Below are 24,858 nucleotides of genomic sequence, written 5' to 3' on the forward strand. Positions count from 1 at the left end.
GGTGGAGGGACGGCGTGGTGTTTCTGCCTAGAGCGCCATCTTGCCGGAAGTCCCTATTGAGTTTATTTTTGAGTGTCTTAAAGTGCATCCATTTTACAAATATGGAAATTTTTATCCTGAAGTGGTGATGATGGTAGGCCTGACTTCAGAACAAGTTGGAGACTAACTTTCTGGCAGATGTTGGTATCCAAGAATCTATATCCACATCATCTTGTTCTATTCTTTGTTTCACTCGATATTAAAAAGTTATTTTTCTTTGTTGCATACTAACAAAAGAAAGCGAAATCAAGAAGACCGATGTGTATTTTGAGAGGCTAAAAAGCCTGGCTCAATGCCAAGTTAGTCTCCTGACTAAAAGAAAGATCCGAAGTGCAGTGAGCATGTCAGCATTCATCACGTTCAAGATAAGTTCTATTCTGAATCTTTATACTAATTTTCTAATCATCTTCTATATGAAATTGTAAAATGAAGTGGCGCGACAGAGCAGATGATGATCCTGGAGTATATCAGGTCCTGTTGTGTTCCCTGTCAGGGTGGTCATTAGTGGTATATAGAGAGATTTATATCAAGGAAATGGCTCACATGGTTATAGAGGCTGAACATCCCAATTCCATGGATCAGGATAGTGGCTTCTCCTGGTTCATGTAGCCACAGGGGCTGGTGAACCCAAGATTGACAGGTCATAGAGCAGGGCTGTTGCTCACAGGCTGCGAAGATCAATGAATCCCAAGATCAGCAGGCAAGACTGTAGGTAAGCTGCTAACTCAAGTCCCAAGAACCGGAGGTCAGATGAACAGGAACCAGCTGCAGGATCCAGAATGAGCAAAAGCCCACGAGCCTTGCCAGAATGTCCACTTATATTTGATGTAGGCCACACGCCCAAGGAAACTCCCTTTCAGCTGATTGGCTACTCACAGCAAATCCCATCATGGAGGTGATCATGTTATATCAAATCTCGTCATGGAAGAGATCACAACATCATACGACTGCCAAACCACTGAGAATCATGGCCCAGCCAACTTGACACACAACCTTAACCATCACAGTTACTTTATAAACGTGGTTTCATATAATATTTATCTTTTTCTGATTGACTTATTTCACTCAGTATAATGCCTTCCAGATTCATCCATGTTGTGAGATTCATCATTATTCTTTATCATTGTGTAATATTCCATTGTGTGTATGTACCATAGTTTGTTAATCCATTCATCTGTTGATGAGCACTTAGGTTGCTTCCACCTTTTTGCTGTTGTGCATAATGCTGCGGTGAACATGGGTGTGCATATGTCTGTTCGTGTCATGACTTTTATTTCTTTAGAGTATGTACCTAGAAGTGGGGTTGATGGGTCATGTAGTATTTCTATTTCTATCTTCTTGAGGTGGCGCTATACCATTTTCCATAGTGGTTGTACCATTTTACATTCCCAGCAGTGTATAAGAGTTTTAGTCTCCCCACATCCTCGCCAACATTTGTTATTTTCTGTTTTTTTGATTAGCGTCAGTAATGTCAGGGTGAAATGGTATCTCATTGTAGCTTTGATTGGCATCTCTCTAATTGCTAATGATTGTGAGCATTTCTTCCTATGTTCCTTTGCAGCCTGAATGTCTTCTTTGGTGAAATGTCTGTTCATTTCCTTTGCCCATTTTTTATAACTGGATTATTTGTCTTTTTTGTTGTGGTGTTGAAGTTTTCTATAAATTTTAGAGATTAGACCCTTGTCGGATATGTCATAGCCAAAAATGTTTTCCCCGTCTGTAGGTTCTCTTTTTACTCCTTTGGAGAAGTCTTTTGTTGCACATAAGTCTTTAATTTTTAGGAGGTCCGTTTATCTAGTTCATTTTCTTCTGTGTGTGCATTTTTAGTTAAGCTTGGTAATCTATGTATGTCATCTATTAGGGCCCCTACCATTTTCCCTCCATAATCTTTATAGCTTTAGGTTTTATATTTTGGTCTTTGATACATTTTGAGTTAGTTTTTGTGTATGGTGTGAGATAGTGGATCCTGTTTCATTTTTCTACAGATGGACATCCGGTTATGCCAGCACCATTTGTTGAAGAGACTCTTTCCCGTTTAATAACCTTTGGTCCTTTGTCAAAGATCAGCTTTCCATAGATGGATGGATTTACGTCTGGGGTCTCAGTTCTGTTCCAGTGGTCTGTGTGTCTGTTGTTGTACCAGTAGCAGGCTGTTTTGACTACAGTGGCTGTGTAGTAGGTTCTGAGATCAGGTGCTGTGAGGCCTCTTACTTTATTCTTCCTTTTTAATAAGGCTTTACTTATTCGGGGCCTCTTTCCTTTCCATATGAAGTTTTTCCATCTTGGTGAAGAATGCTGTTGGGATTTGGATTGGTATTGCGTTATGCTTATGTATTGCTTTGGGTAGTACTGACATTTTCACAATGTTAAGTCTTCCTATCCAAGAGCATGGTATGTTTTTCCATTTATGTAGGTCTGTTTTGATTTCTTGCAATAGTGTTTTGTAGTCTTTCACCTTCCTGGTTAGATTTATTCCCAAGTATTTTATCTTCTTGGGGGCTATTTTAAATGGTACTGTTTTCCTGACTTCCTTTTCACAGTTTTCTTTGTTGATGTAGAGGAATCCAACTGATTTTTGTGTGTTAATCTTGTATGCTGCAACTTTGCTGAATGCTTCAATTAGTTCCAATAGCTTTCTCGTGGAATCCTTAGGATTTTCTATGTATAGAATCATATCATCTGTGAGTAGGCAGATAGGGATAGTTTTACTTCTTCCTTACCAATGTGGATGCCCTTTATTTCTTTTTCTTGTCTTATTGCTCTCGCTCGGACTTACAATACAGTGTTGAATTCTAAGAGTGGTGATAAAAGGCATCCTTGTCTGGTTCCCGTTCTCAGAGGGAATGCTTTCAGATTCTCTCCGTTGAGGATAATGTTGGCTGCTGGTTTTGTATAAATTCCCTTTATTATGTTGAGAAATTTCCCCTCTATTCCTATTTTGCTGAGAGTTTTTATCAGGAACGGGTGTTGGGCTTTATCAAATGCCCTTTCTGCATCAATTGATATGATCATGCGATTCTTTGCCTTTGTTTTATTTATGTGGTAGATTACGTTGATTGATTTTCTAACGTTGAACCAACCTTGCATGCCTCATATGAATCCCACTTGGTCGTGATATATTATTTTTTTGATATGCTGTTGTATTCTGTTGGCTAGGATTTTGTTGAGAATTTTTCATCTATATTCATGAGGGATATTTGTCTGTAGTTTTCTTTTTTAGTGATACCCTTCCCTGGCTTTGGTACTAGGGTTGTGCTGGCTTCATAGAATGAGTTCAGGAGTATTCCTTCCTTTTCTATGTTCTGAAATAGTTTGAGTAGAATTGATGTCTGCTGCTCTCTGAATGTTTGTTAGAATTCTCCAGCGAAGCTGTCTGGACCAGGGCTTTTTTTGTTGGGAGTTTCTTTTAATGATCCCTTCAATTTCTTCTTTTGTTATGGGTCTATTTGAATTTCCTACCTCAGTTTGTGTTAGTTTAGGTAAGTAGTGTGTTTCTAGAAATTTGTCTGTTTCCTCTAGGTTTTCAAATTTGTTGGAGTTGTCTCTAACCTTCTTAACAGAACTCTCAATGTGCTGATATCTCAGAGGCTTCATCTAGTTTTCTCATTTTAAGCTTTTTCTCAGAGACATCTTATAGACACCCATCTTCCACTGCCACCTATATCCTGTTACCATCCAAATCTTGCCACTAACCCATTGATACTTCACATTCTAGGATCTCTAGGATGAAATTTGATGTGCTTATTCTTCTCAATTCTGGGATTCCTTCTGAATTTGATATCTTGGATACAAGCATTGCCATCTACCATGCTGGGGAGTCATTTTTGAGTCCTCATTCACCTCCCTTTCCACATCTACCTGCCCATCCTGACAATTTACAGTTTTATCTTCTGAATATTATTATTACATTGTACTTGCTGACATTGGTCCAGCCATCTCATTCCTCATCTGAAATATTGCATTTGCCCCCTCAGTGACATCTCCTCTTCTCAGTCATCTCAAGTCCACCTCTGTTGGAATCTGTGCACTACTTTCATGAGAACATAGCACCCCACCACCACCAGCAGCCTCACTTACTTCTCCAGCCCCATCTGCCCCTCTCCACCTACCTACCAGCCAAGCTGAACCACCTGCTCTTGCTGCCATTCCTTTAGGCACTAAGCTGTCTTTGCCTCTTGACGCTCCCACATGCTTTTCCTTCTGTTCCTAGTCTCCACTGGGCTAATTTATTTATTTAAAAAAATTTTTTTTATTGTGCTTCAAGTGAAAGTTTATAGTTCAAGTTAGTTTCTCATGCAAACATTTATACGCACACTGTTATGTGATCCTAGTTGCTCTCCCTATACTGTGACAGCACGCTCCTCCTTTCCACTCTGAATTTCCCATGTCCATTCAACCTTTTCATCTCACCTCCAGACAGGAGCTGCCCATTTAGTCTCATTTATCTACTTAAGCTAGGAAGCACTCTCTTCACAAGTATCATTTTATATCCTGTAGTCCAGTCTAATCTTTGTCTGAAGAGTTGGCTTCAGCAATGGTTTCAGTTCTGGGCTAATAGAGAGCCTTGGGGCCATGTTTTCCGGGGTCCCTCCAGTTTCAGTCAGACTATTAAGTCGGATCTTTTTACTAGAATTTGAGTTCTGCACCCCACTTTTCTCCTGCTCTGTCAGGGACTGTCTGTTGTGTTCTCTGTCAGGGCAGTCGGTGGTGGTAGCCAGGGACCATCTAGTTCCTCTGGTCTCAGGCTGATGGAGTCTCTGGTTTATGTGGCCCTTTCTGTCTCTTGGGCTAATACTTTCCTTGTGTCTTTGGTGTTCTTCATTCTCCTTTGCTCCAGGTAGGTTGGGAGCAATTGATGTATCTTAGATGGCCGCTCGCTAGCTTTTAAGACCCCAAACACCACTCACCAAAGTGGAATGCAGAACATTTTCTTAATAAACTGTGTTATGCCAGTCTACCTAGATGTCTCCTGAAACCGTGGTCCCCAGCCTGCTGCTGCTACTCTGTCCCTCAAAGTGTTTGGTTGTATTCAGGAAACTTCTTAGCTTTTGGCTTAGTCTTCCACTGGGCTAATTTAATTAATCCTCTGAGTCTCAGCTCAAGAGCCCTCTTTTCCAGGAAGCATTCTATGATATCCTTGCTGAGCTGAGACGCTTTCTTCCTCACCTCTGTCACACCTCACACGGACTGCTGTTAATGCTGCTGCTGCTGCTGCTTTTTTTTTACTGACTGGTATCCTTTTCTCTCTGTTTCTCTTGCCCGCTAGTTGTGAAACCCTTGGAGGTAAGGACTAAATAGCTTATTCATATTTATTTAATTTCTGCACTTCACTCACCAAGCCTGCTGCCTAGTATGTAGGCATTTTCATTAACTGGGATTTGGGATGTGTGTATGTGTGTTTATGTCAGTGTTATAATAAAAGATGATATAGTATATCTTTTAAAGTTATGAGCTTGAAAGATAACAAACCAGCATGTTCTAGGGAAAGTCTGAAATGGAAATGCAGGAGAGAATTCACTTTAGTCATTTTTAGCACGTGATCAGTTATGTTCTGCTTTTAATACATATAGTCAGAAATAATCTTTGATATAGTTTGTATAGTATTTTCATCTTTGTAGATGTGTAAATAATTTATAACAAGTTGTGTAACTAAGCACATTTATATTTCATGTTTCTATCAGATCTTGAAAAATTAGTTCTTTTAAAATTATGCAACTTTTATTTTTTGTTTGGGTTTTCTTTACTATGTTCAGGGTTAAAAAATGCCTATAAATTTTAATATAGCTTAATGTAAATATCATTGTTTATTCAGTGGCATTTAAGGGAAGATAAAATATGTGAACATAGGACCATAGCAAAGATCAGGATTAACTACTGTTGTGGATTGAATGTGTTCCCCAAAAAGACATGCTGAAGTCCTAACCCCTGGTGTCTGTGAATGTGACCTTGTTTGAAAATAGGATCTTTTAAGATGGAGTAGGGTGAGTCCTAATCCTGTCTGAGTGGTGTCTTATAATCGGAGAAGACAGGAACAGTTAGACAGAGGAAGGGCCACCGTGTGACAGTGGAGGTAGACACAGCTGCAAGCCAAGGAACACCTCCAGGAGCCACCAAAAGCTGGAGACAGGCAGGGAACTGTCCCTCTGTCAGAACCCTCAGAAGGAACCCACATGGCCAGTACCCTGACTTCTAACCTCCAGAGGTGTGAGACAATACATTTCTCTTCTTTAAAGCCACCCACTGTAAAGCAGCCCTGGGAGGCTGAGACATCTACCAGGTCCCTAGTTTCACAGGTCAAAAGCATTCAGCGTTCACTTACTGAGTACTCATGGGGTATCTACTGTGTGCCAGACACGCTCTGGGTGCAGGGGATGCTTCAGGGGAGAAAACGTGTCCTTGCTCTCTTGTGGCTTACCTTCTGCTGGAGGGATTACTACTGTAAAACAAGGAAGCTGACAAGATCCTTTCAGAATGAGATGAGGACTCTGAACAGGGAAATGGAGAAAGCACCAGAGTGGCTGGAGGGGATCCAGGCTCCCCTAGATGGGGCACTCAGAAAAGGCCTCTGTGAGGAGGGGACGTTGGCAGCGAGGCTGGGATGCAAACCTCTCGGTGAGAAATAGGCCAGCCTGGGGAAAATGACTTAGCAGTTTGAAGTCTTCTGCATTTGATGGAAGTTTCCCTGTGTGGCTCAAATGAAGTAAACACATATGTATGTTACTGACCCAGATGCCAATTTAAGACAAGGTAAGGAAAACCCAAGCTGGCTCAAATTGTGAAAGCAGTTTATTCCACCACCACTACCAGTTGCCGTGGAGCTGATCCTGACTCGTGGTGATCCCGTGTGTATCAGAGTAGAACTCTGCTCTATAGGATTTTCATTGGCTGATTTTTCACAAGTTACATCACCAGGCTTTTCTTCCAGGGCACCTCTGGGTGAACTTGAACCTACAGCCTTTTGGTTACCAGCCAAGTGTGTTAACTATTTGAACTACCCAGGGACTTTAATAGTTTATTAGCTGCCTGGAAATACACTTTTTCGGAGATCTGAATACATATTTTTGGTCTTAATTTTTCAAAATGTTAGAATATTAGGCTAGATAAACCTGGAATGGGTTATTTATAGTAAAATAACAGTGTATTATCAATACCAAGAAGTGTATTTTGATCAGTTTTTGAATTTTCTCCATTTTTTAAAAAGGTGGTTGCAGAAAAAGTGCAGAGAGCTTTACTACCCAAGAGTAACTTGCAAAAACTTGCTCTAGAGTCAGAAAAAAATAAAAACTCATTCTTGTTAGTTTGGTTTTGTTAGGAGGAAAGCTGCTCATATTAGCCAGATATTCCTGTACATTATACATTTGTTCTTTGGTATATCTACCAATAGGGAGATTCAGAACTACAATCCTAAAACTTTTTAGCTGTTAATTTCAAGAAATTTTTTTTGCCACTAATTACATTTTCTTGTTCCGCTGAATTGTTTATGGTGAACCGTTTTTGTTCACCTTTCTTCCCAATTCCATTCCCCATCCATAGACTTATAACAGAAATGGGAAGGAGAAGGTGAAAAAGAAGAAACCCAGGGAATCTGCCATTTGGGAAATTACTCTTTTTAACATATAATTGATGCTATGGTTTGATTAAGATAAAATTTACCATTTTAGAGGTTTTTTTTTTTTCCTCTTGTTTTCTTTTGGGAGGCATTAAACTTGGGTTTAGTAATCTCTTTAAAACATATAGGAAAGTAAAAAAACTTATCACGTGGGGTACAGGATAAAGTGCCGTATTTCTGTTATTACAAATAGTTTTTTTCTCCCTGTTTTGAAACATATATAGCAAGTATGTGGGCCTATAGTGGACATGTGAAATCTCATTTGTTGTTTATTTTCTCTTCATATCTCATTATTTATTGTTTTTGTTTTATAGAAAATACTGCAATTTCTACCTGAACGGATTTTCTTTCGATGGCATTACCAAAGTATAGGTAAGAACGATTAAAAAAAATTTTTTTTAGTAATGTGGACTTCTTCCAATCGAATATTCAATAATGTTTTATATAATTAACACCATCAAGATAGCTTATAAACCAAAAAAAAAACCAAACTCGTTGTTGTCGAGTTGATTCTGACTCATAGCAACCCTATAGGACAGAGTAGAACTGTTCCATAGAGTTTCCCAGGAGCGGCTGGTGGATTTGAACTGCCAACCTCTTGGTTAGCAGCTGAGCTGTTAACCATGGTGCCACCAGGCTGCTAATTAAAACTGAGACAACTTGTTTCCAGACTCTGGAGGGATATAAAATCATCTCTTGCTCTCAGTGTGCTACTCAAAGTGTGGTTTGTGGACCAGCAGGGTTGGCCTCACTGGGAACTTGTTAGAAATGCAGAGTCACAGGCCCCAACCATACCTGCCAAATCACAGTGCATTTTTAGCAAGAGCCCCGGGAGATTCCCATGCATGTAAAGTTTGGGAAACACTGATCTAGAGTATTTTTTCTGAATACTTATACATTTTGCCTTACAAAAATATCTTGTTCTTCAAGGCTTTATTGTTGCCCAACTAGGTTTTTCTTATATGTGAAAACCAAAACTCATTGCCATTGAGTTAATTCTGACTCACAGTGACCCTGTAGGGTTTCCAAGACTGTTAATCTTTACAGAAGCAGACTGCCACATCTTTCTCCCACAGAGCCTCCAGTGGTTTCAAACCACTGACCTTTTGGTTAGCAGTCAGGTGCTTTAACCGCGACACCACCAGAGCTCCTTTATACATAGTATAAACACCAAGTGCATAACTAAACTGGAAATTTGTTTATGACTTTTATAAGAGTGTTCCTGGCTCAATGCCTTGGTGTACCCAGTGACCTCACATTGCCTGGATAGCCTCTGACCAGCCTCATTTCTCAAAGTTTCTACTCTCACCTCTCCTCAGGAGGCTGAGTTTGGCAGTCCTCCGCAGGTCCCCCCCAGTCAGGCCACACCACAACCTTCTTCTCCTGAGGGAGCAGGGTGTCCCTATGCACTTCATGCTAGGACTCCCTCAGAAGCACATCACAGCCAGACCTGAATCCAGGTGCTCTGCATGCCTCTGCATGCACCAGGGGATGGCGGGGACTATTGCTTCTGCAGCGTGGCGGCCAGCTCACTGGGTGCATTTCCAGGGTCCTCATCACTGTGATGTTGCTCTGTGTTCCTCCCCACCCCCACCCACTTCTTTGTGCTCTGCCCTCTGAAAGTCCTCTTCTTGAGATACGCAGGGGCCCTACATTCTCAGCCTCTTTCTTTCACGTCCTGAGCTACCTGGAACCTGGATTTTCTCAGAGGCTCCTCTCTCCTGCAGGGGCACGAGGGTGAGAGCATGGTCTTTCTTTTCTCTAAGGCCAATTCCAGACATTATCTACTGCCTTTGTAGAAACTGTCTCCCTTGACTATGCCTCCTCCCCTCCTTATTGCTGCCATGTCTTCGCATCTGCTCACTTGCTATCATTTTTTAATGGCTTTCCTATCTCACAGTCCTTTTCTTTTGTGCCAAGTTACCCATCAGTCTCTTGATCCGCCTCTTCCTCCGTGACTTCCTAACTTTATCTTCCCGGTACTTGTCATCATGCAGACCTCTGTCTGACTGTGATCTCCATCCTTCTGATCTTTTATCCAGTCACTTCCAAACCACCTGTTCCATTTTTTTATTTTATTTATTTTAAACAGCTTTATTAGGGTATAATTGACATGCAACAAACTGTACATATTTAAGAAGTATATTTTGCTAAGTTTTGACATAGGTATATGCCCGTGAAGCAATTACCACAATCAAGATAATGAACAAAGCCACCACCCCCAAAAGTTTCCTCACGCCCCTTGGTAGGCCCTCCCTCCTACCCTTCCCCACCCCACCCCACAATCTCTGGGCAGCCACTAATCTGCTTTTTGTCACTGTAGATTGGTTTGTGTTTTCTAGAGTTTTATATAAATAGGCTCATGCAACATGCACCCTTTTTTGTCTGACTTCTGTCGCTCAGCATGATTTTGAGATTCATCCATGTTGTTGCATGTGTCAGTAGCTCTATTTGTTGATGGGCATTTGAGTTGTTTTTAGTTATTGGCTATTAGAAATAAAGCTACTATAAACATTTGTGTACAAGTCTTTGTGTGGACATATGTTTTTCCATTTCTCGGGAATGGAATGACTGAATAATATAAAGGTGTATGTTTAGCTGTCAGACAGTTTTTCAGAGTGATTACATTCCCACCACTCCTGTGAAAGTTTTGTGCCTCCTCACCAACATTTGGATGTGCTGTCTTTTTATTTTAGTGGTAGTGGTATCTCAGGGTGCTTTTGATTTGCATTTCCTTAATGACTAGTGATTGTGAGCATCTTCTCATGTGGTTATTTACCATACACATGGCAAATAAGGCTCTTTGGTGAAGTGTGTGTTCAAATCTTTTGCCCATTTTTTTTTAATTGAGTTTTTATTGGGTTGTCTTAATATTGGGCACTCAGAAACACTTAATTGTGCTCATGAGGAACCTGTACATAGACCAAGAGGCAGCTGTATAAACAGAGCAAGGAGATACTGCATGGTTTAAAATCAGGAAAGATGTGTCTCAGGGCTGTATCCTTTCACCATACTCATTTAGTCTATATGCTGAGCAAATAATCCGAGAAGCTGGATTATCTGAAGAAGAATGAGGCATGAGGACTGGAGGAAGACTCATGAACCTGTGATATGTAGATGACACAACCTTGCTTACTGAAAGTGAAGAGGACTAGAAGCGCTTACTGATGAGGATCAAAGACTACAGCCTTCAATATGGATTGCACCTCAACATAAAGAAAGCAAAAATCCTCACAGCTGGACCAATAAGCAATATCATGATAAACGGAGAAAAGATTGAGGTTGTCATTTTACTTGGATCCACAATCAATGCCCATGGAAGCAGCAGTCAGGAAATCAAAGGACATATTGCATTGGGCAGACTGCTGCAAAAGACCTCTTTAAAGTGTTAAAAAGCAAAGATGTCAGCTTGAGGACTAAGGTGCACCTGACCCAAGCCATGGCATTTTCAATCTCATATGCATGCGAAAACTAGACAATGAATACGGAAGACCGAAGAAGAATTGATGCCTTTGAATTATGGTGTTGGTGAAGAATATTGACTATACCATGGACGGCCAGAAGAATGAACAAATCTGCCTTGGAAGAAGTACTGTCAGAATGTTTCTTAGAAGCGAGGCTGGAGAGACTTTGTCTCATGTACTTTGGACAAGTTATCAGGAGGGACCAGTCCTTTGAGAAGGACATCATGCTTGGAAAAGTAGAGGGTTAGTGAAAAAGAGGAAGACTCTCAACAAGATGGATGGTCATGGTGGCTGCAACAATGGGCTCAAACATAGCGATGATTGGAAAGGTGGCATGGTACTGGGCAATGTTTCGTTCTGTTGTACTTGGGGTTGCTGTGAGTTGGAACCAACTTGATGGCACCTAACAACAACAATTTAATATTGAGTTTTGAGAATTCTTTACATTTTCTGGATATACATACTTTTTCAGATCTGTGCTTTGGAAGTATTTTTCCCTGTCTGTGGCCTGTCTTTTCACTCTCTTCATATCGTCTTTTGAAGAGTAAAAAAAAATGAACCTGTTACCATAAAGTCGATTCTGACTCATAGGGCAGAGTAGAACGGCCCCATAGGGTTTCCAAGCTGCGTCTGGTGGACTTGAATTGTCAGCCTTTTGGTTAGCAGCCCTAGCTCTTAACCACTGTGCCACCAGGGCTCCTTTGAAGAGTAGAAGTTTAAAATTATGATGAATCCAGTTTATCAAATTTTTTCTTTTATAGATTGTTCTTTTGGTGTCATGTCTACGAAATCTTTGAGTAACCCAAGGTTACAAAGATCTTCTGTATTCTAGAAGTTCTACAGTTTTATGTTTCACATTTAGGTTCTTGATCCATTTTGAGCTAATTTTTGTTAGTTTTAAATTCCTCCAGCAGTTAGCTGCTGCTTTCTTGTGTTTAGTGTGCATCTTGTAGTGCCAGAAAGTTCTGTGTTCCTGCTCCACTGGCAGCTTTCAGCAGGCCTTGCCACCAGTGCCCCAGAGTGTATCTCTCTCTGTCCTTGGCCCTTCCCTGAGAGTAGACTATCATTGCTTGTTACTTGGTTTGAAGCATGATACATAGATAAAAATTTTTTGATTAAAGTAATATAAGAAAGGATTTTATAATGTCAAAGTTAGATTAAAAATATCTTTGGGAACTTATGTGCTTAAAAATGTCTTTAAAAGATCTTAAAAATTGTCATTTGGTCAAGAGAAATTATCAAACATGGCAGTTCTTACAACTGAAAATGAGATAAGCAAAGAAGTAGATTTTGAAAATATTGATGAGCTTGCTTCCATGAAAGCGAGGAAAGTAAAACTGTAATAAATTCTGGTTTTGGTATAATAAAATATTTAAGTTAATGTTGTGAGTTTCAATATACTTATTTTTTAAAATTTTCTGTTCTGGAAAAAGGTAAACAATTTTAAAAGTAAATACCTTTAATGTTCTGGAAGAAAATTAACCGCTGAAAAGACATTGGAAAGGCACCATTTTTCATTTTGCGTACAGCTCCAGTTTGACTCAGCACAACACTGGCCTTATTTAAAATTTTAGTATTTTGAAACATGGACTTCTTTGCATTAATTTTGATTTTTAAAAACTAGTGCATTAAAATATTACATATCTAGATTACTCAGTTTTTGGGTGCCCTCTTAAATTTTTTGCAGAATTCTTACTCTCCTCACCCAAGTCCTGGCTCTGGTATTCTTACTGCCTTTTTAAAAGTAACAAGACTTACATTCAAATGATTTTTATTATTAAGGTACAGTAAAAGGTAGCCAAAAGTTCATGTAATCAGTCCAATTAATTAGTTTTTACTTATTCATTTATTTATTCAGTTATTCACTTGACTCAATAAGGTAGCCACCAATAGGGTTGATGAGGCACATAAAAGAGATGGGGGTGGGTATAATCATAGTTTGAGAATGCCAATAGGCATAATATATATAGAGAGAAACTTTTAAAAAATTAAAACAAAATGAGAAAGGATTTCCTAATGTTAGACTAGAAATATCTTTGTGAATTTATGGCCTTAAAAAATCCCTAAAGTGACCATAATCTCGTGGGATGTCTTGGTCAGTTGGCATAATATAGTTCATAAAGTTATGTTTTACATCCTAGTTTGGTGAGTAGTGTCTGGGGTCTTAAAAGCTTGCGAGTGGCCATCTAAGATCCAACTATTGGTCTCTGCTCATCCAGAGCAAAAGAGAAAGAAGGAAACCAAAGACTCAAAGAGGAAACTAGTCTGCAGGACAAATAGTCCACACAAACCACAGCCTCATCTACCGTGAGATCGGAGGAACTAAATGGTGCCCAGTTACCACTTCTGACCCATTCTAATCAGGGCCACGATAGATGGATCCTGATAGAATGGGACAAAAATGTGCAACAGAACCTCAAATTCCTTTAAAAAAAAACAACAACAAGAAAACAAAAATTTAAAAAACAGACTTACTGGACTGGTTGAGACCAGAGGATTCCCTGAGGCTGCTGCCCTGAGATACTCTTCAAACCTTGTGCTGAAACTAACCCCTGAGGTCATCTTATAGCTAAACAACAGATTGGCTCACAAAATAATGAATATCACCCGTAAGTACTGTGCTCCTTTAAAAAATCACCTATATGAGACCAGAACAGTCAACAATTACTTTAAAACAAAGATGCAAATGTAAGGGGACAGGGAAACTGTATTAATGGAAATGGAACAACCAGAATGGGGATAATGAGAATGTTCATGCATTGTGAAGAATGTAACCAGTGTCACTAAACAATTTGTGTAGAAATTGTTGCATGAGAACCTGTATAAACCTTCACTGAGAGCACAATAAAATATTATTCAAAATTAAACAAAAAAAATTCCTAACATTGCCAAGCAAGGCTGTCACGTACTCACCACCATTCCTCACGTGGAAACCCTCTGCCTTGTGTTCCCACTGCTCACATTTTTCTTTCTAATGTTCTTATTAAAGGAGTGCCTTTAAGAATAGTCAATGCCCTGTCTTGTGAGAAAAATGAGCTTACTGTGTGCTAGGCACTGTCCTAAGCATTTATGTGTATTAATTTGTTTAAACTCATTAACAGTTTTCTGTGGTAGGCACAATTGTCATTCCCATTTTACAGATGAGAAAACTGAAGCATAGTGAATCAAGTAACTGGCCCAGGTCACAGAGCTAGTAAATGCAGAGTCAAGGTTTAAACCGTAGCCATCTGGCTCCTGAATTTGGGCTTGTACCTGTCAAGCTATACTGCTTCACATATACAAAAGTTTTTGAATTCAAGAGGGTATAATAGGTCAAATATGTATGTGTTGGTTTTCTATTGCTGCTGTGACAAATTACCAGAAGCACTGACAAGCACCATGGTCATACACAATGACCAGGAGAAAGTGTTTCCCAGAGTGTATTGCAAGATTATGGCTTAACCAGATTTCTGGGAGGAGAACTGTCTGTGCAGACTCTACCTATAGTGTCCTTGGGAGGTTGAGTGTCTGTTGACCTGCCAACCATCATGAGGTCCTCATAAGGTGTAATGAAGCAAATAGTAAACTGAGGCAGGACAGACTTTGTTCAAGAATGGATGAACATGGGGATGGGGAACAAGGCCCCAAGCTGAGGAAAGGTATGGGACAGAAAAGTCCCATGGGAACAGCCACTGAACCTTAGTTGGGAGAGAGAGCCCAGCCCAGAAAATGCTGACTCCAGATGCAAATTACTGGATATGGTTTGGTGAAAGGAGTAGGTAGGGGAGGGAGGACACTTTAACTTCCTTTACCCAATAGCAGTCCATTAGTGACTTTTTTTTTTTTTTTAAGCAAAAAGCAAGATTTTATCTGGCATAGATTCAAAGAGGTTAAAGTGGGAAAACGGACAAGCATGCTGCTAGAGCCATGACTGCCTGAGTCCGAGGAATATTACAGAACAGACAAAAGTGGGAAGACAGATAAGCATGCTGCCAGAGCCATGTCTTTCGAAGTCCAAGGAACATTACAGATTCATCAGTATATATTAACATTACAAAATAGGCAACAGCATTGCAAGCTTCACCTTTTCACAGATTGACTAAAAACTGTTAAGTCACTGTGATTCTACATTTTGAATTGTCCCTCTTAACAATCATTGGTACAGGTTTCAGTAATGACAGTCAAGAGGGTCCTCACTGGTCCAACAATCTTACTATTTACTAAGTGCTGATAGAAAAAGAAAAGAGTAGAAAGTATGTGGGTCTTTTGTGTTGTGTTTTATGATTTGTTTATGTGAAAGTTTCCCTAAAAGATGTTTTCCAAGATTGTCCTAGTTATTGTCTTTATACCTCAGGGCCCAGTTGATATGTCCTTGTGAGTCCAGCTCCAGCTGGGTCACATATCTCTGTGCTCAAGGACAGGGAATAATGGCTCCAATATTATCTCCTAAATCATTCCTTCCTTTTGATCGGAGATTGGAGCTAACACATCAATGATCAGTAGTGGACTTAGTTGGGCCCCTAGATGGTGGCCATGGCAGGCTTTTTGAACTCACGGTGCTGGTTTTCCACCGGATACCATTTGGTTCTTCACCAGGATCCTAAGAGCAATTTTCTCATCAGTTGCATTGCGGAAATGAACAGACTCAATGTACATCAGCATTTTAGCCCGAGGCCTTCTTTTGCCTTTTAAGTGTGTGAGACAATAGAAGATAAGTTTTATTAAGCCTGATACTATCAGGATGTAGACTAAGAATATTACTCTTCTTTACAATAGTGATCTAGCCTATATACTTATTCTTGACTTTAACCAACCAAATAAGGCTTGTGTTTGTGAGGGTGTTACAGCGTGTAACCAAGTAGCTTTCTGTCTAATTCTGTGTATATCCTGTTCTACTGCTCCTGTGTTATTTATCCAAATGCAACAAGAGGTATTTGCTACAGCACAGACTGTACTTTCTTGGGCTAATAAAAATCTAAGGCTATTCTGTTATCTCATGTCGCCTTGGCTTAATGAGGTTAGAGATCGCTGTTGTGCTTCCATCCCGCTAGCAACTTTGTCTGCAGTTTGTCCCATAGTAATTAATAAATTTCTTAAAGATTTCTCCAATTCAACTATACCATAAGTAGGAATTAAAGCTCTTAGAAATGAGCAACCGTACCCTGAGTGTTGGACCAATGGCCTTTCTTCTGACTCTCATTTTACAATGTGTAACAAATTAGCATTACCTTTCCAATATTTACTGGCATCATTACTATGGTTATCTAAAGGTAATCCTCAAGTTCCCAAAGTACATTGCCCACACATTCATCAGGAATCTAAACAAGAGATTGCCCACGTAAATTTACTGTCATTTGGAAACGGATCATCTAAACTAGTATAGTTGGATCTACCACACAAAAACATACATCCATAAGAAGCACACAAAGTTTGTCAAGAGGAAACAGGAGGTATAGAAAATCTTACAGAACAGACAAAAGTGGGAAAACGGACAAGCATGCTGCTAGAGCCATGTCTGCCTGAGTCCCTCCATTAGTGATTTAAGTAGTGTAACCTACCCTGGGTCATGGCAATGATGAGCCCCAGTGTTAGGTGTTTTAAAGAGTACAACAGTTGTGTAAGCTTCCCTGAGATTGTCAATGCTTTTGTTTTAACTGGAGTCCCTAAGTGGTGCAAACAGCTGCTAACCGAAAGGTTGGAGGTTCAAGCCCACCCAGAGGTGTCTTGGAAGAAAGGCCTGGTTCTCTACATCCAAAAAATCAGCCGTTGAAAATCTTATGGAGTACAGTTCTACTCTGATACACATGGGGTCGCCATGAATTGGAATTGACTTGATGGCAACTGGTGGTGATTCATTTAAGTAACATACATGTATCTGTCCATATACATGTGACCATTAGCAGTTGTCAAGACAGTGGCTCTATTTCTTGGTGAACCGTCTCTTTGAATAACATTGATGTAGTAAATGTGATTTGATATTCAGTTTTTAAATATTGTACAAAACTTTTCATTAGGGGTTCTGTGTGTGCTTTTTTAAAAATCTAATATGTAATTTGGGAGAAAACGTTCTCTTGCCTGAGACTTCCAATATATTTACATTTAAAAGGTTACCTCCTTTTTTGAGGTTAAGATACCCTTTTAGAGGCTACATATGGTATTTAGGTGGGGTTATTTTGGTGGGGTTGCTAGGCCATCTCCATACTGAGGGAATGAACACATTTATGGGATACTAGGTAATAGTTTCCATCCTCATAAGAGAGACTGCACCAGAGTTTTTTAGTGGACAGGGTAGCTCTGAGTAAATCTTGATTCCCTCTCTTTGGTAGTGACCAGAGCCCCCTGCTAGAGGATTTACTGGTAGACCGAGCCTCATAAATGTAATTATCTTTGCCAGGGGAGAAAAATGTCATCCTGAGTATCTGTAAAACATTCTTGTAAAAATGGTTTGTGAGCAGTAGTTTTACTTTATTTTTACCTTTTAGCAATTTTTTTTAAGCATTCATTTTATACATGACAGGAGATATTTGCACATAGTCTACTATGGGCATTTGGGTCATCATAAAATCAATCATTTTGACTCTTTTAAGAGTTTTGAAGAGGTACATACTTGAAGTACTTTGATCTGAAAAGTGTCTCTCCCTCTATGACATTGCTGTGCTTCTGAAGGCCAGCCTTCTTTCTTTTATTTAAAGGAAAATTATATCTTTAGTTATAAATACATTCTTTCTTTCTAACGCTGCATCCTTTTTAAGATAGATCTTAAATATGCATTCATATACTTCATTTCTAATTCATTGTTTCAAACTTTTAGGCTCAACTTTAAAGAAGCTTCTACACACTGGAAATTCTATTAAGGTATTTATTTTAGATGAAATTTAATGACATTTTTCATTACTCTTAAATTTATTAATACTATGAAGTGACAAAGTTATGCCATTTTGAAAAAAAAAGTTCTTAAAAACCTCTTGACTGTTTTCATATTTAATTGAGAAATTATATGACAAATATTGCTAAGGTTTGTATTCTTACATCATAGCTTATTATGATAGATTTTCAATATTGGGAGAAGGTAGCTTGAAATTCGGAGTCTGGAGCCTAGGTTACAATTCTGGTTCTGCTGTCTGCAGCAAGTAACTAACTGCTCCAGTTTTATTATCTGAAACAGGAAAGGGTTGGACAAGCTCCTCTCTAAGCTAACATGCTAACATGCCTGATTCTGTCCACCCTAGGAATTTGGTTAAAATTACAGTTGTCTTTGAATTATTTTTGATGATTGTGAGGACCATTGTGAGAGAAAAGAGCAGTAGTGCCTTACTCTTGAATATTTGTCTATTTGCAGCGATCGTTCGTGTAATTTAGGTTAAAATTGGTTTATTAAATGAATTTACATTTTATAGTGGCAAGTACCATTTGATACTGTTGTAAGAGGACGCAAAAATGTAAGTGGCAGACAGCAGCCAGCCTGGGATGAATATTTTATGGAAGATAATCCACTTGTAGCTAATTAAGTTGTGTATGTCTTTAATAAACCAATGTATTTTTGGTTTATACCAGTTTAAACAGTCACAGCCACTTAAAACTTGAAATGTTAATGATCTCTTACATATTGAAAAAAGAGGAGCAATTCCTAGCCTCATATTTTGTTTCTGCTATTTTACTAGAATAGGCTTATAGTTAAAACCTATCATGTTGTTATCTCATGTTATTATAACCTTATTTAAATTCCAAAAGGTTGACAGTTCGAATCCATCAGGTGCTCCTTGGAAATCCTACAGAGCAGTTCTACTCTGTCCTGTAGGGTTGCTGTGAGTCGGAATCGACTCGACCGCGACGGGTTTGGTTTTTGTGGTTCATTTAAATTCAGTTGTCTTAAATATAGTTAATATAAAAAAATTGACGACTTATGATATAATGTCATAGAAACTTTCTTCTTGTTGAATTTAATATAATTTGACTAAATATACATAGAACTGTATCGTTTTTGTCTTGACAGCTGAATAGTATTATGCATTCAGCAGTGTTACCACTCATTTTACCTGCTTGAGGAGAGAAGGGAAGGCGTGTGTGAACATGGAAGCTTGTGCAGAGCAGTGGTGGAAATTGCCGGCCTGTCTGGAAGTGTGCTGTGAAACCTACTCAGTTAATGAGTGTAGCACACTCTCCAAATCCGGTGTCTGTCTTGGTGTGTTTGACTTCTTTGGGAGTCATCCAAACGTCTTTTTCTTTTTTGACTATTATCCTTTTGGTTTTCCTGCAGAGCCTCGTGTTTGGCTTGCAACACCCTTGCTCTGGTGGAGTCAGCATAACCTTGCTTTAACTGACAAGACGGCTGGGGATCAGGCAGTCATTTCCATGGCCTGCAGTTGAACTCACTACACGTTTCAGCTGCATCTGACATTTTTATCTCTTTTGATCATTTCACTTCCTTTATTGACATCATCTTCTCAGCCATTTAGAAATGGAGGCACCGGTATTTTTGAATTCTAGGCATAGTATGAAGTTGTAAGTAAGTGTAGAGGAGGAAGAAGGACACATCTACCTACGCTGATGGTTTCCAACAGTGGTGCTGACCATTCAGAGCATGACGAAGGCATTGGAGAGAATAGTAGGGACGTAAACCAGGGAACCTAGAGAACTGTCCTGATCCCATTGACCAGGCCTACAAGGCTCTTTTTTTTTTTTTAGCTCCAAGTGTTCTGATTTTCAAGATTATACATGTGCATATTATAGTGACATGACAAAAATTCTATCCAAAGCACAGTGAAAATTTGCAAGAAGATTTTCTTTGTCATCGTTTTCGTGGATAATCGTGTGTTGATAATGGACACTATTCCTTTATGGAATGAAATACTACTAATTAAGCAGTACTCGCATAGCACGTATTGTGAGCCAGGCACCGTTTGTTCTGCATGCTTTACATATGTTAACTCACCTAATCCTTATAACAGTCTTTGTGGTAAATCCCTACTTTACAGACAGGGAGACTGAGGCATAGAGAAGTTTAAGTGTTTCTCCCAAGGTCAGAGCTAGAAGGTGGCAGAACCTGCATTTGAACCCAGGCAGTCTTTCTCCTGAACCTGAGCTGTGGTACTGCAGCATCCTTGCTTATTTGTCCCTAAGTGAAGAACTTGGCGCAGTATTTTAATGGCACCTTTAACTTCTAGTTTTTCTTTCTCAAGACTGATGCTTCATTGCAGTAAATTTCTACAAATAAAAAACACGTGTTTCATTTTCATTGTTTTACATTTTATTTTTAGATAAGATGTGAAGGAATCAGGTTGTTTCTTTTATGGCTTCAAGCACTTCAGACAAACTGTGCGGAAGAGCAAGTACTGATTTTCGCTTGCCTCGTGCCTGGTTTCCCAGCGATCATGTCTTCCAGAGGGCCCTGTACACTGGAGACACTCCTCAATCCTAGTCCTAATGTAGCTGATGGTGAGTAATGTTAACAGATCTTACATGTTGAAGTTGCTTTTGAAGTTACATTGAGGACTTCCTTGGTTTGTCATTTTCCTGAATAGAAATGCTGATTTCATAGATGGAGTCTGGAAAGGAATTATTCCCTATTCATATTCACAGTAGATTCTTACAAACATACGGGGTCACTATGAGTTGGAATCAACTCGATGGCAATGGGTTTGGTTTTCTTACAAACCTAAGAATCTAAAAAATTTGAGCCTATTTTATATGAAATGATGGCAGTGGTGGAAGCAGGAATGGAAGGGAAGGGGACAGATGTTGACAATAGCAGGAAGTATAAACAATGGTATGTTTGGAGTGTTTTTGTGACTGTTAATGAGATTTAAATTTGCCATCCAAAACTACTGTCTGTTGTCCTCATCACTGTTGTTTCATAAGTGGGCACTCATCTGCTCACCTGGGATCATATTTTGCCCAGCTGTGTATTTTCATGCAGCATTTGTGGAAGGACTGTAGAGGCTTCGTGGAATTATTAAGGGCAGCTATTTTTGTCCTGTGAGTTTTCAAGGAACTTTCCTCTTAGGGCTATTGATTTATTATTGCATATCACTGTATTGCCCAGTGACTGCATTTGATTTTGGGCTGATCAAAGCAGAATTTAAAAGGGAAAAGAATAGTCAGGTGGAAGAGGCAATGGGAGAGTTGGCATCACAAGTGCCTGTACCGTTTTCCCAAGTCCCTGGTGCACACTGGTGTGGGGTTCAGTGTGAGTGGTTCCATGGATGGATGGATGGACAGGTAGGTGGGTGGATGGATGTGTGGGTAGGTGGATTTTATAGAGACATTATATGTGTTTGTAAAACCCTGTTTAAAATTTAACTTTGGTGAATGAGTTTTCGTTATTTTCCACCCTGTAGCAAAGATATATCCAGAAGAAATCACTCCACTCCTGCCAGCCATATCAGGTGAAAAGATTGCTGAGGATCAAACATGCTTTTTTCTTCAAATACTGTTGAAGTATATGGTTATTCAGGTAAGAACACAATTGTAGTCTCAGTAGGAAAGAGAAAACGGGACACCCCTTTGCTCCGTGCATTCATACTTTGTTTTTGCTTTTTCATCTAATGTGATTTTATGTGCTGTTTTATTAAACACAGTGGGTGTGCCATTGTCAGGTGACTTCAGCCAAGACCAGGCATATTTTGTGTGTGTGCTTATGCGTTTAAACTATTTTTCCCTCTTTATCCCTTGCCTAACCCTGACCTCTGTGCTGGAGACAGGCTGGGGGAGGAGCAGACTCGGGCTGACTGGGTGGATCAGGAGTGGGCAGAGCAGATGGGGAGACTGGACAGAAGCATTCGTAACTTTCCTGTCGTGCCGTTAGCATAGGCCTGTGTACATCACAGATTCATTTTTCTTGTACTTAACAACTGAGTACAGAACTAAAATTATTTATGATTTTAACAGGTGATTTAAGTCTCCTGGTCTATATTTCTGAACGCTGATATGGTTAGAATGAAATCTACTGATTCCTTTCTTTCAGCTAACACTTCTTTGTTTCTGAATTCTATCTGGGTGTAATCCCAACTCTGTTCTTCCCTTCATAACCACGTTTGTTGAAATACTAATCTCTGCCAAGTCCAGTTTCTCACCTAGTGTTCCTTTGACCCCCACTATAAACTACCTTCTGCCCTGTCACTGCAAAACGGCAGGTCCCAAGGCCATGAAGGGGTTCTAGTGGCCAAGTCCAGGGGGAGGACACTCTTTAATTTTTGCTGTACTCACTTTCAGGTGGTCTCTCCCTCATTACCCCTCCTTCATGAGATTCTCTCCTCCCTTTCTTTCACTTCTTCCCAGTTTTCCTCAGGCCACTGTTTTTCTCTCTGTTGTCGCTCAGGAGTTAGTCCTTGGCTACCCTTTCTGACTACTCATTCTTGCTGGGCAGTCTTGTCCCCTTTCCTCTCTCGTTTCCTTTAGTCAGCACCCAAAACTCAAGGACTCCCGGTCCCTGAGAGCCTAGCCAGGGTGTTCTTTTGTCTTTTGGAAGCTCCACATTTTGGCTCTTATGGCCCTTGAATCTCAAACTCCATCTGTCCAGAAGTGGTTGGGAATTCCATTTGTTCCAGGAAATCAGCATAGAGTATTTAGAACTCAAATGTGTTGGAGAACTTGGGTTCTCATTCCAGATGTGTCACTAATGAGTTGTGGACAAGTCCCATAGTCCCCAGGATCCTGATTTGAAGAAGGATGGTATTGTTTTGGAGCACAGGTTTTTTGTGCAGACTGTGACCCCCTAATTGTGTGTAGAATTTTGTGTGCATGTCTGTTCCTTGCTCCCTTCCCTCCCTTCTTCCACCCTTCTTTCTACTAAGGTGAGTCTTCAGAGCAGAGCCTCTCCCTTGGCGCACCCAGCGGTGCCACTGACGGCTTACAGATGCAGACCCCTTGTGTCCCTGGGGAAGCCAAAGCACCTCATCCCTTTACCTCAGGAGCTACACAAAGATGACCATTTTCTAAGTGGGCTATGACATGAAGAAAGTGGGGGAGCTCTGCTTTAGAAAGTGCTTTGTGGTCTGAACAGTACTAAGAATTGCTGATAGGCTTTCTCGAAGGCCCTCTCTATGCCACGCTTCCCTAAGTGGTGGGGGGTGACTGTACCTCCGTTAATTCATCTCTCCTCCTGGCTTTTTTGGGGTGGTCCCTGCTGTTAAGCTGTTTTGGGGGAAAAAAAAGTCCCTGCCATTTTTTGAGCTTTGTTAAATACTATGACTTTATTACATGACTATCAATATTATTTCTCAATTTTTTTATTTAGATAGGCATTTTAATAATGTAGCAGCATTTCACTTCAGTTTATGTTCATTTAAAATAAAAATATACATATGTTCTTTTCCACATATTATCCAAAGGCTGCAAGCTTGGAGTGGAAGAATAAGGAGAATCAAGATACTGGTTTTAAATTTCTTTTTACTTTGTTTCGGAAGTATTATCTTCCTCATTTATTTCCATCATTTACTAAGTTAACAAACATCTACAAACCTGTACTTGGTAAGTACTGATTGGGCCGCCTATAGCCGCTGTCCACAGGAAAGCTGTACCATTCCTTCAGAGTGACCTTTGATTGTTTTTAAGTAAAATAGTCATTTATTCATGTGCTTAATAGTAACTTTAAATATTGTAACAGGTTTAAAATTTCATAATAAGTGAATTTAATTATTTTTGCAAACTAAAATGTGCCCCAGTCTAAGTGGTGGCTCCCATACTCAGAAATAATTTGAAATGCATTGTGGCATTTTGATGTAATTATATCTACTGTCTTTTAATGTTGAAAGCACTTGCATTTCCTAAAGTCTTCTCTTACGGGTGGTGGGGTGATATGACCCTAGACCTTGCTCAGTGGTGAGGTAGGTCAGCTCAGCAGCCAGCTGCACACAGGGTGCCCTTTTCTTGTGCACTAGCGGTTTCATCCAGCAGGCCCTACTGGCAGCTGCTTATTCAAAAGGAGATGGTTGAGCAGTTGGACAGTCGAGGGACAGTAAGCCCTAGAAGGGTAGGAAACTTCTAATCTAGCTGCTAAACTTTTCCTTCTATAAGAAATGGGAACTTACAGGACAGAACCATCCCTTAAGTGGCACAGATCTTTCTCTCTCCATTAGATTAAAACAGATGAAATTAGTTCAAAGAAATAGTCAAAACAGTTTTGGAGGGGAAAGATCACACTGTGCATTAATCTCCCTGGGGAGTGTGGGCAGTGACTTCACTGGTAGTGGGTGTTTATGTGTGCACACATGCGCTCACACACAAACTCAGGCTAGGGGAAGGCAGCGGGAGTTCAGTGTATTTGAAAGATGCAGAAATACTGACTTTAGGGGTACTGGGACATGCATTGTGTTAGGTCTGTATCCAAAAAAACCCAGACCCATTGCCATTTGTGTGCACCCAAGTGTACAAAAATTAGTAAAATAGAAAGCTGGACTTGGGGCAGGTGGTATCGTGAATTCAATACCATATGATTTTCATATTGATTATGGACGTTAAGGACTGGGAAATGGACCTCGTGTTAAATTCTTTGAAAATGATGACGTCTGATACCTCAAAGATGAAATATGACTATCTGATTCTTTTAGGCATAAATTACATTATATTGATTCTGTTTCCTTGATTCATCTAAACGGAAAAGAATATAAAACTAAAGTTCAGTAGATTTGATCCACTGTGTGTTGTTGGTTGTTAAAATATGTATAATGATGAAAAAAATGTCTACATGTGCTTTTACATTTGTTCCGGCCACAAAGAAAATTAAATGAAAACCAACCCCATTGCCATCAACTTGATTCTGACACATAG

General features: G+C 39.7%; 1 protein-coding gene across 4 annotated transcripts in view; it reads left to right on the plus strand.

The window, feature by feature from the left end:
- RALGAPA2 (Ral GTPase activating protein catalytic subunit alpha 2) overlaps positions 1-24,858 on the plus strand; it is a 388,120-nt gene that overhangs the window by 74,217 nt on the left and 289,045 nt on the right. For all 4 annotated transcript variants that reach the window (XM_023731401.1, XM_023731398.1, XM_023731400.1 and 1 more), the window contains exons 4-8: positions 7,963-8,020; positions 17,903-17,946; positions 20,349-20,526; positions 21,429-21,544; positions 23,421-23,559. In XM_023731401.1, coding sequence (XP_023587169.1) covers positions 7,963-8,020; positions 17,903-17,946; positions 20,349-20,526; positions 21,429-21,544; positions 23,421-23,559 — 535 coding nt within the window. The remainder of the gene's footprint in view (positions 1-7,962; positions 8,021-17,902; positions 17,947-20,348; positions 20,527-21,428; positions 21,545-23,420; positions 23,560-24,858) is intronic.

Source organism: Trichechus manatus, unplaced genomic scaffold (assembly GCF_000243295.1).
Source record: "Trichechus manatus latirostris isolate Lorelei unplaced genomic scaffold, TriManLat1.0 scaffold00042, whole genome shotgun sequence".
NCBI classification, from domain to species: Eukaryota; Metazoa; Chordata; class Mammalia; order Sirenia; family Trichechidae; genus Trichechus; species Trichechus manatus.